At 41.5% G+C, this 10,978-nt stretch overlaps 1 protein-coding gene across 3 annotated transcripts in view; it reads left to right on the top strand.

The window, feature by feature from the left end:
• The first annotated feature begins 1,528 nt into the window (after positions 1 to 1,528).
• The window catches only part of SPTLC3 (serine palmitoyltransferase long chain base subunit 3), a 134,419-nt gene continuing 124,969 nt past the window's right edge, over positions 1,529 to 10,978 (top strand). The window contains exons 1-2 of one of the 3 annotated variants that reach the window (XM_019941427.3): positions 1,529 to 1,617; positions 1,747 to 1,920. In XM_019941427.3, coding sequence (XP_019796986.1) covers positions 1,813 to 1,920 — 108 coding nt within the window. In that variant the 5' untranslated portion in view covers positions 1,529 to 1,617; positions 1,747 to 1,812. Of the gene's footprint in view, positions 1,921 to 10,978 lie in introns of all 3 variants that reach the window. The other 2 variants (XM_019941430.3, XM_019941428.3) reach the window with 2 other exon arrangements.

Genomic DNA, 10,978 nt, shown 5'->3' with positions numbered 1-10,978 from the left:
AGACATGAAAGGGAGGGCACACTTGGTATTTATTCCATCATTTGGCCCAAGACCTTATTTTATTCCTCTAGGTCTCTGTGGGATGGGGGAAAAGGACACCTTCACAGGCTAATCATGCTTGGGAGAGGCATTATATCACTTCCTCTGTTTGCCACATCTTCCTAGAGGGGAAACAAACCCTGCCCAAGAGAACCGAGAACCAGGAAGTGAGGCTCTGACAACAGGACTATGTCTGTCTTTTTGTTGTGCTTCTTGTTTGTTTGTGCCTACTGACCCAATAAATGGGTTTCTTTTCTGAGTGTCTGATGTTAAAGAAGCCTCCATTCAGGAGAACCATGAGGGCGAAGATTCAACAGGCTGTAAATGATTGACACTGTCCAACCAACCATGTCACCACAATGCCTTTAGATGGTGAGAGGAGAAAACAGACCTCTCTGGTGACTGGTGCATTGAGAGAATAGGAGTTGATGAGTAAACCAGAGGTGTCAGGACTGGGATGCTACCTCACAACACCTATGTCTGTAACAAACTACTTCATCAGACGCTAGCCCACAAAAAATGTTTTATCTCATCTTATAGCTGGAGAAACTGAGGCAAAAAGGGAGAAAAATCACTTTCCCAAGGTCACATGATCAAGGTGATGCAGCTATAATGAGAAACCAAATATCCTGTCTCCCAGACTTCTGTCTTATCGGAATTCTGGATGAGTCAGTACCTCTCATTGATGTCACTGGGGTTTTTTGTTTTGCTTGTTTTTTCATTTTCACCAAGAACTTTTTTTAAATTAATTAATTAATTTTATTTTTGGCTGCATTGGGTCTTTGTTGCAGTACACGGGCTTCTTATTGCGGTGGCTTCTCTTGTTGCAGAGCACGGGCTCTAGGCACGTGGGCTTCGGTAGTTGTGGCACACGGGCTTAGTTGCTCCACGGCATGTGGGATCTTCCCAGACGGAGTCTCAAACCCGTGTCCCCTGCATTGGCAAGTGGATTCCTAACCACTGAGCCACGAAGGAAGTCCTGATGTCACTGGTTTTAACATAAGGTGGGTTCTGAATTGTCTTTTTGCCATTTTTGTATTATGGTAAAATATACATTACATAAAATTTACCATTTTAACCATTTTGAAGTGTATAGTTCCGTGGCATTCACATGGCAATCATCACTACCATCCGTCGCCCCAACTTTTCCCATCTTCTCCAACAGAAACTTGTACCCATTAAACAGTAGCTTCCTATCTCTCCTCCCTGTGGCCCCTGGCAACCACTTCTGAATGTTACTTTACCGCAAAAAGAAGTGTTGACTTTGACCTTGGTTTACAAACAAAAATGTAATTAGATGCAGGAGGGAGGTGAGAAGGGGATAGACGTCAATTTGGCACTGACTGTCCTCCGTAGGAGACACCTGGGGAGTGTACAGTGGCATGTGTGTGTGTGTGTGTGTGTGTGTGTGTGTCTTTAAAAGATTCTCCACCTCCCTGCTGGCCTCCTCACAGTTTGCCAGTGGCTTTGCAGCCTCCTAGTTGCCTCAGTCCAGGCAAGGAGCTGGCAATCTCCTTTGTAGTTTCAGGAGCAGTTCTGTTACCATGGAGGCCACATTCTGATTTCAAGAGTGTAAAGGTAATCATTTGTTTTTAGCTTCAAAGATCTTCCCAAAAGATAGGTTGTCGCTCTTCTTCTGGAAAAGCCTGATTGGTAGGATTCCTTCAAGCACTCAGTCTGAAGTGCTTTATCCCATTCCCTCACCAGCTTCAAAAGTCAAGCTTGCCAAGAGCCTCTGGAGGAAAATCTGCCACTTCCATCAATTTCACACAAATGGTTGATCCTGGAGGTGGTGCTATTTGCAATGGAACACTTCACAATCAGAGTGACCACTGTCACAGAAAAAACTGCACAAGGAACGGGATGGTGAAAGAAGCCCAGGTAAGAGGCAATCCCTCCCCCTTACTCTGAAAGACCTGAACATTTCAATATTTGTTGTAAAGCTATTTGAAGCTGTCCTAGCTGAAAGTTCTTGGCAGGAAGTGTTTTCTGTGTTTTGACTCCTTACTTCAGCTAATTTCAAATGCTTGGCTACTAAAAAGTTTGGATGTGGGTTAAGGAGGGAATTTCTTCTCTGTACAAGACAGGACACACGTAGATCCAAGAGCCTTAAACCCTTAACATAAAAACGTCTCTGCTAGACTTTTGTTTTCTCTCAAGCATTTTGGAGAAAACAGTTGTGAAGGCTAAAACTCTCCAGCTAAATTTCAGTCTATCAGGAAATCACAACAGACTGCATGCATCAAACTTCATAGGGGAAAAAAAGAGGAAGTGAAAGTAAACGCTGCTGAGATTACGTGGAGTAGGTTTTCCCCTGGTACGTGAGGAGTGCCTCTCGGATTAAAAGGGAACTTCTTTTTGGTGTTTGGTGGGGCCTTGTCATAGCTTACAGCTTGATTCGGGGCCAAAGTCTTTCTTTGAAACTTGACATCACAAGCATTCCTTTTTAAGACACTTCAGAAAGTGCGGCTTATTGTTACAGGCTGCACACAGGAACCAAACAGACTTTGAATTGTTTTCCCATGTGATACTTTTTGTAAAAATTTTTGGCTCCTGCTCTGACAGAATGTTTGAGGGGAATGTACTGAGGAAGGGGAAGAACCCAAGAAATGTTGTCAGCTCATTCAAAGAGGGAGCCGGGTCTGCAAGCTGCTTACGAACAGGCTGGCCATTGCCAGCTTCCCATTGGATGCCCAGGTCCTCTGTTCTGAGCAGCAGGGGTGAGTTCACCTGCTTGGGAGCAGGTTAGCATAGCCAAACAGGCAGCTTCACCATTGCAAAATGAGAAGCTGGGCAAGGAATCTGTGCGGGAGAACTGGGGTCGGGGGTGGGGAGGTTGGGCAGTGAGATTGTTCTAAGATCACAGGACAGGTGGGGCTGGCTGGGGGCCAGCCCACCATTCAGTGAAGGAAATTTGTGTGTTCAGTGGAATGAAAGAGGTGTGTGGGGGGGGCACTCTGGAGCCTGGGTTGTGTGTGAATAGGCTGTGGTCCCCCAAATAGGTTCCCCTCTTAACAAAAGACATTGCCCTAGCCTTGGAATTGTCTACCTAAAACCTCAGGTCTGGCCTCTCGCAGATGAGTATAATGTGAAGAGAAAATACTCAACTCTCATTCTTTGCACGAGGGCAATCATACTAATACCCACCATCTATTCATCGCTGTATTGAATCAGACCACTACCACTCAAGACACTCTTTGCCCCTAAAATGGCTGTAACACTGGCCACTGGCCTTCTCACCCTCTGGACCATTATGACCCTGAAGGCTCTCATTTGGGTAGAGATGCCCTCAAAGCCATTCTCTCTCTCTCTCTCTCTCTCTCTCTCTCTCTCTACTTTATCTTGGTTTTGTAACCACCTTCTAGTGTCTGAGGTTAGAGACTTAGCTAAATGGTTACAACCATTCCTAAGGACACGAGCCAGGATCCTAAAGGTTCATTACTAAGTGCTCCTACAAGACTGTGAATATCTTTGGACACTGAAGCTTCCCTAAGAGCAGCAGGAAATACCAGGGAGGCTACTGCCTTTTCCAACAGCTCTTTCTGAAGGAAGGACCATCCAGAACCTATTTGCTCAGATATATTTAGGTGTTACTTAGTTGAAATTGGCTCCCACTGAGAGCCTCAATTATGGCTTAAAAAGTATGTTCCAGAAAGAAGAAACCCTGCTGAATTCTTAGTGAAGTCGGGCAGACAAAGGCCTGTTTTCCCCTCTGTGATATAGATGAAGTTGTCTTTACTATCATGATCCTTAATCACTGGTTTTAGTCCATTTTGCTTTGAGGACCTTAAACAAACTGAGTCTTTACCAAAAACCTTGAAGCTTGAACCCAGTCCTCGTAGAACACTCACTCTTGGAACCCAGCCACCACATTTGAAGGAAGCCCAAGCAGCTCAAGAGAAGCCCAAGTAGAGAGAAACCAGGTATCCTTGCTGTGTGCCTAGGCAAGATGCAGCACCAGCTTGTAAACTGTGTGAGTCAGCTATGTTAGAAGTGGATCCTCCATCCCTGGAGTCTATCTGTTCCAATTATACTTCATGGAGTACACATGACTTGTCCCCACTGGGCTCTGCCCAAATTACAGATCCTTAAGCAAACAAATGATTGTTGTTTTTTTTTTAAGCTGGGTTTGCTTATCAGACTTTTAATATCTTTATTTATTTATGGCTGCGTTGGGTCTTCATTGCGGTGTGCGGGCTTTCCCTAACTGCGGCAGAGTGGAAACTACACTTCGCTGTGGTGCGTGGGCCTCTCATTGAGGTGGCTTCTCTTTGTTGTGGAGCATGGGCTCTAGGCACGTGGGCTTCAGTAGTTGTGGCTCGCAGGCTCTAGCGCGCAGGCTCAGTAGTTGTGGTGCACAGGCTTTGTTGCTCCGCGGCATGTGGGATCTTCCCAGACCAGGGCTTGAACCCGTGTCCCCTGCATTGGCAGGTGGATTCTTAACCACTGTGCCACCAGGGAAGTCCCAAGCAAACAAATGATTGTTGTTTTAAGTATGGTGGTGGTTTGCTAAGCAACAATAAACATGTAAACACATGTATATTCTATTTCTTTAAAATGCCTAGAAAAATCATTGTACAGTCTCATTACAACCATTTTCAGTGCTTTCATTTTGAGGAAAGAGTTTGTTTTGGCCATCAATCTTTGGCAAAGATGCCTTTCCCTAAGCTTTACACTTTTGTTGTGTTTTGTTTTGTGTTTTGCATAAGGACTGTATGCTTAAGATGAGTGTCCGGCTGGTAAAACCAAATACAATGAACTCAAATATCAACTATACAAAAGCACAATCACTTGGATGCTGTCAAATCTGAAGTGTAATTATTCAATCTGAGGAGGTCTGTAACTTGTTGCCTTATCTATGAAGAAAGAGCAGGCAAAGAAGCATGTATGTGTTCTGGTTCAGATGTTTTGTTAATTAAATGAATACATGTTTTAAAGTATATTTAATATCTGCCAATTATAAATTAATTTTACCTATTGGTTAAAGTTTCCTAGAAAATGATTCTCTTTAGAAACACAAGTAGAGGTAGATTGACGTTAACCTAATTACTCTCAAGAAATCTACTACATTTATTTTGAAGTACACTTGATTTAATCTTTCTACTAATTATTGTCACCTTGTCTCAATTGGCCTGAACTAATGTAGTTTTACTGGAATTCTAAAGTATATCAACCTGTAAATCCATGTGAGAAGTTGTTGCCACCATATTAGAAAGAAAGTCATTGGCCCAGTAATTCACAATTTAGATTAAACCTTTGGAAACAAACAAACAAACACTATGAACATAGTTCAGAGAAGTATTCAGAATTGTTCTCCACAATGTACTTCATCCATCACAGTTCCCTCTAAATCCTGCTTCAACCAAAAGTTTTGCCACATTGAATATCATTTGATTACAGCAGAGGTTAAGATTACAAATGCCCAGCAGGCTGGTAAGGCCTGGTGTGGACAACAGGAAGTGGTAAGCATGGGTTTACCTGAACAAAGCTCATTGTCACCATGAGAGAAAGCAGGTCCTATGTTGACAGATCTTATGATTTTCAAAAGAAACTGGAAATCCAGATGGAGTGGGAGGGAGAGAGAATATCCTGATTTTTAAGTATTGGCATCTAATGCTTCAAATCTCCAATAGTGTAGAGTTCAATGAGACATTGCTACAAGCCACAAATCTGTAATCTCTGAACTATAGGCAAATAGGATGAGAAAAATAAGAGGTCATAAATAGAGTGATTCAGGGAATTTGGATCTTCTTAATTTAGACTTACTTTATATTTTCTAAAAGCAATAGATGTATCTTACATCTTAATTTTCCTGAGTTGTTACATTAATACTTGATCCTGGAGTATGGAAGTTTTAGGAACAATTATGACCCAACCAGTTGTACTAGATTTCTCTGACTAAACCTGACTTCAAATATTAGATGACAAAATGTCATAGAACTGATACCATTTCACTGCTCAAACTTCATCTCTCAGACTTTGTAGGAAGTGACACACAAACCTTTTGTTAGACAATGCACTCATATAGCTTGGTCACCATTATTATTCTCTAGACATGGTATAACTGGGCCTTCAAAAGTTGCCCAGGAAAAGGCTATGTGTAAATTATGATTATCCAGTCAACTACAACTTATACCTGACTGTTCTTTCTCTGCCATGTGGAGCTTAGCCTTTTGGAAGTCAAAAATCCTTTGAGAAGCTGATAGATACTTTCTGTGTTACAGAATTTTCCACGTAGAGGATTCATGTGTTTCCTGACTTTCTCAGATCCTCAGGTTAAGAACCTCAGCTCTCACACCCTGCTCAGAAAAACCAACAAATCAGGCTTTCCAGAGAAGACAGGGTAAAGGGATTCATAAATTGATCTACCAAGGAGAGAAAACCAAACATAAGCCAAAGTGACTCAGACCACAAGCCCACATGTATTAATTTATTTAAAAATGTATATTAGAATTTTGTACCCCACTTTATAATACTATTTTAATAATATTTATTTTACTATAAAACTACTTTTATATCCTCCTTGAAAACCTTGAGTATAAATGAACTCCCCAGGAAGATATTTCTTTCCTGGTGGCTTTTCATATCCCAGCACCCCTCAGGATTTCCCAGGGAACCACTTAAGGAAGAATGATAGCAGGAAGACAAGCTTTGACATCAGCAGAAATGGGTATGAGTACTAGCTTTGCTCCCTACTAGCTGTGCCACATTGGGGAAGTAGCATCACGGCTCTGATCCATACCTCACAAGGCAAAGGTGAAGATTGGATAAGAGAGTGTATGTAAGACTCCCAGTAACTATCACATGTGTAGTAGATACTTGATAAATAGTGACTATTATCTATTAAAGTCTGCCTGCAGCTCTTACCCCTCTACTGCTATTGTAAGACCGTTCAGTACAATGCCTGGCATGTAATAGGTGCTCAATAAATGATAGTCTTAAATCCTTGAATTCCCTCATCCAATGGTGGCTTCATTTTACTTGGTCTGTCAGCAGCACTTGACACAAGTAATTACTCCTCCTCCTTCAAGCCCTTTTCTCTCTTGGCTTCCAAGTTATGACCCTCCTATATCACCAGCTGTTCCTTTACAGTGTCTATTCCTGGTTTTCCTCAACTCCTTGATCTTTGAACGATAGAGTGCCCCAAGACTCAGTCCTTGTACCCGTTCTCTTTTCTAACTGCAGATTTCTCCTGATGATCTGACCTTGTCTCATTACTATATGTACATGTATATATGTGCAGCTGTGTGTATGTGCGTGTATGTGTATATATATATATGTCATTTCCAACTGCTTCCTTGATCTTTCGCTTGGATGACCAAAGGCATCTCCAGCTTAACATGTCCAAAACTGAGCCCCCAATACTCCCTCCCTCTGTCCCTAACGTGTTTCCTTTATAGTCTTTCCCATCTCAGTAAATGACAACTCTATCCTTCCAGTGGCTCAAACCAAAAACCTGGGTATCGTTCATGACTTTTTCCTTCTGTATTCAATGAGTCAGCAAATTCATGATCCTACCTTCACAGGATATCCAGAATCTGACCACTCCTCACCTCCCCACAGCAACCACTCTGGTCTCAGCCACCACTGTCTCTCACCTTGATTGTTACGGGAGCCTCATGCCTTTTCCCTATGTCCCAGTTATTCATTACAGAGTGACAACCCATCCCAAAACAGAATGACATTAAACAACGACTATTTTGTTATGCTCATGGATTCTACTGGGTAGGAATTCAGAAAAGACTCAGTGGAGACAGCTCTTCCCTGTTCCAGGATATCTGGGGCCTCAATTGACTGGACCTAGAACAGCTGAGCCAGGAGGATTTGCCTGCAAGATGGTGTCCTCACTACCATGTCCAAGCTGGGTCAGCTGAAAAAAAGGACAAGCCAGGATTGTGGGCAGGATTGCCTCAGACAACTTCTACAGCAGGGAGGGCTCTAGAGAGTTTTCTAGTAAGTGAAAACGTTTCATGGCCTTTTGTATCCTAGCCTTGAGTAAAAGCTGAAATTCTTACAGTGACCACAAGGAGCCATGGTTTGATCCTCACTGACTCATCTCCTTTTTCCCAGGGCTCAGTGTATTCCAGCAGCCCTGCATCCTCCCACCTCAGGACATTCCCACATCCTCCCCCATTTGCACTTCCCAGAAATCCAGGTGCCTGCACCTCCCTTCTTTCAAGTCAAATATTACTCACAATCCTATAAAAATTGCAACATACTTTCTTCCTGACTCCCTTTCCTGATCTTGCTTGGTTCTTTAGTACTTAACACCATCTACACACACACACACACACACACACACACACACACACACTTGAATTTATTTCCTATCTATTGTCTGCCTCTGGCTCTAGAATGGGAATTCCACCCAGGCAGAGATTTCTATCTCACTGCCAAATCCCCAGAACATATACCGGAGCCTGTACACAATAGGTGCTCAATAATAGTTGTGCAATGATTAAAGACCACCTGTTTTTACTAATCTAGTGTTTGTTAAAACTCGGATTTCAGTTTGTTTTGTTTATTTCAATTGCCATTTGCTGTTCACAGGCCTGGTTCTTTAAAAGACTGAAAAGCCCCACTCATACGATACACAAGCTTCTTGCAGATTTCAAAGCGTATAACCTCTTATTAATTAATACACTGATTAATTACTAATTTATTAGTAATTTACCTAATATTAATTAAAGGTTTCCCACCCTTTGTTGGAGAACATGACCACTATTCACTGCCTTCTTTTTAAAAATCACTAAATCACTAGATTTTTGTGTGACCAGGTAACTACGAGCTTTTATATCGATATCCAGATATTATGTATACTCTAAGTTTGGGGTCAGGGAATATGCTTTAAGGAGGTGGAACTTTTTGAAGGAGATGAAAATAGAAATTAAATATTATTGATTTATCCTGATGATTCTACTACCTCTTAATAGGAGATGAAATATGCCTGGATTAGAAGGAAAATGACTAATACCTCAAGGTATATAGACCTGTCATCTGGTTTTAATAAAATTCTGCATTCTCAGGGTTGAATGTCCAAGAAAAATCAGAATAATCTGCTTCCCCATTCATGACCCTGTATATGAAATGATTTTTAAAATTTCATTTAACAAATTTTCCATCACACTATATGCTAGGAACTTTCTAAATACAAACTTATTTGATTCCCACAACCTTGTGACTTTAATGCTATTACTATCCCTATTTTTTATATGAGGCAACTGGTCATAGAAAAGTTAAGTAAGTTTGTCTAAGATTAAACCTCTAGTTAGTGCAGACTGACCCCAGGGTCTATGTCTTTATCACTAGAAAAAAAAAAAAAAAGCCTTTTCCTCAAACATTTTATTGTAAATATTTGCAAACTTACAGAAAAATTAAAGAGTTCTACACTGAATACTCATATACCTACCACTTAGAAACTGCAGTTAACATTTTACTATATTTGTTTCATCACACGTTTGTCTGTCTATCCGTCTCTCTATTCATCCATCAAACCATATGTTTGGTGCATTTCAAAGAAAGTTGGAGAATCAATAGACTTCACCCCTAAACTCTTCCACATGTGAATTATTAACCAGATTTCAATATTTGTCCATCGTTCTTTCTTTTTTCTTCTTTTGAGACAAAATGTGCAGATAATTCCATTCAATGAATTTTGACCTACACTACCTTTCGATTTTTCTTGCTGGGAAAGGTTTCATTGTATAGTTTTGACTGTGCAAAGATTTTATAAAACCGTGAGCTGAATCAAGTGTAAATTCATCTATGAGATGAAAGACTCAGCAGGAGGCTACCTCACTCGAGAAACTCCCCTGTTGTACACCTAAAATCTGATGGGTTCAAGAGCCATTTTCCCTTTTTGTCTGGAGTATAATCCAGCTGTCAGGAAGGGAACTCACTGTAGAAATTCTTAAAATTCCATACCATGCCCTGTCTTCTTACACATGGAGGAATGAGGCTCAACAAAATGAAGTGACTGTCTCAGAGGTCACACCAGTGTGAGGCACCCTCCCCCACTCTGGTCTCTTGATACCCAGACCAAGGCCTTTCTGGAAAGGTGCATTTGTTTCTGAAACCTCCAACCTGTGAAAGCAAACAGCCAGGGACTACAGTATTTGATGGCTCAGAGTGGTATCTGCTATTGCAAATTCTTTAGCTTCAATTTCAAAATTGATGATGCAAAGTTGCATTTGTCTCATGGAAGATGTAAAGACCTCTCCTATTTCCCAAAATAAGAGCCACGTGGAGAAAGCCTCCTTCTTTGCTTATCTTAGAAAAGCATGTCAGAGAAATCAGTATTAATTACAGTTAATGATTGCTGCCACACACAAGGTCCTACCACATATTTACGCTTTTTGAAGTATTGTGAATTCTCACCTATCGCTTTCAAATTTCACGTATAAGGACCCAAGGTTCAAAGAGGTCAGATAATCACCCACACGGGTGGCAAGTAATAGGAGGATTTTCTGACCCCTAATATCACATAAATTGTTGCCATCTCCTGCCCTACTGTCCTAGTAAACTGAACCATCATATAGAGGTTGGGAGTCCGGCCTCCCCTTCGCACTGCCTGGGCTTGAATTTCAGCTTCACATCGGTCACTCTATGACCTTGGACAAGCAGCTTAATCTCTGTGCCTCAGTTTCCTTAACTGGAGGATGAGGATAATAGTAGTGCCTGACCAATAGAGTCGTTGTAAGAAGTAAATATGGTGGCGCATGCAAGGCTTAGAATGATTTCTTTAAAAAGCAACCAACGTTTTGCCCCTTTAACCTTCAGCATCAACTATAATGATCCTTATATCCAACGTCTTGTTGGACTCTCACAGCAATGCTGTGAAGTATTGAGTGCTACTGACCCATTTGGGGATGAAAAAAAACAGAGCTAAGAAAGATAATGAGACCAAAGACACATGGATGATGGGGACAGAGCTGGACAA

The sequence above is a fragment of the Tursiops truncatus genome, chromosome 15, assembly GCF_011762595.2.
Source record: "Tursiops truncatus isolate mTurTru1 chromosome 15, mTurTru1.mat.Y, whole genome shotgun sequence".
Classification (NCBI taxonomy): domain Eukaryota; kingdom Metazoa; phylum Chordata; class Mammalia; order Artiodactyla; family Delphinidae; genus Tursiops; species Tursiops truncatus.
This window is presented reverse-complemented; position numbering and strand designations above follow the sequence as displayed.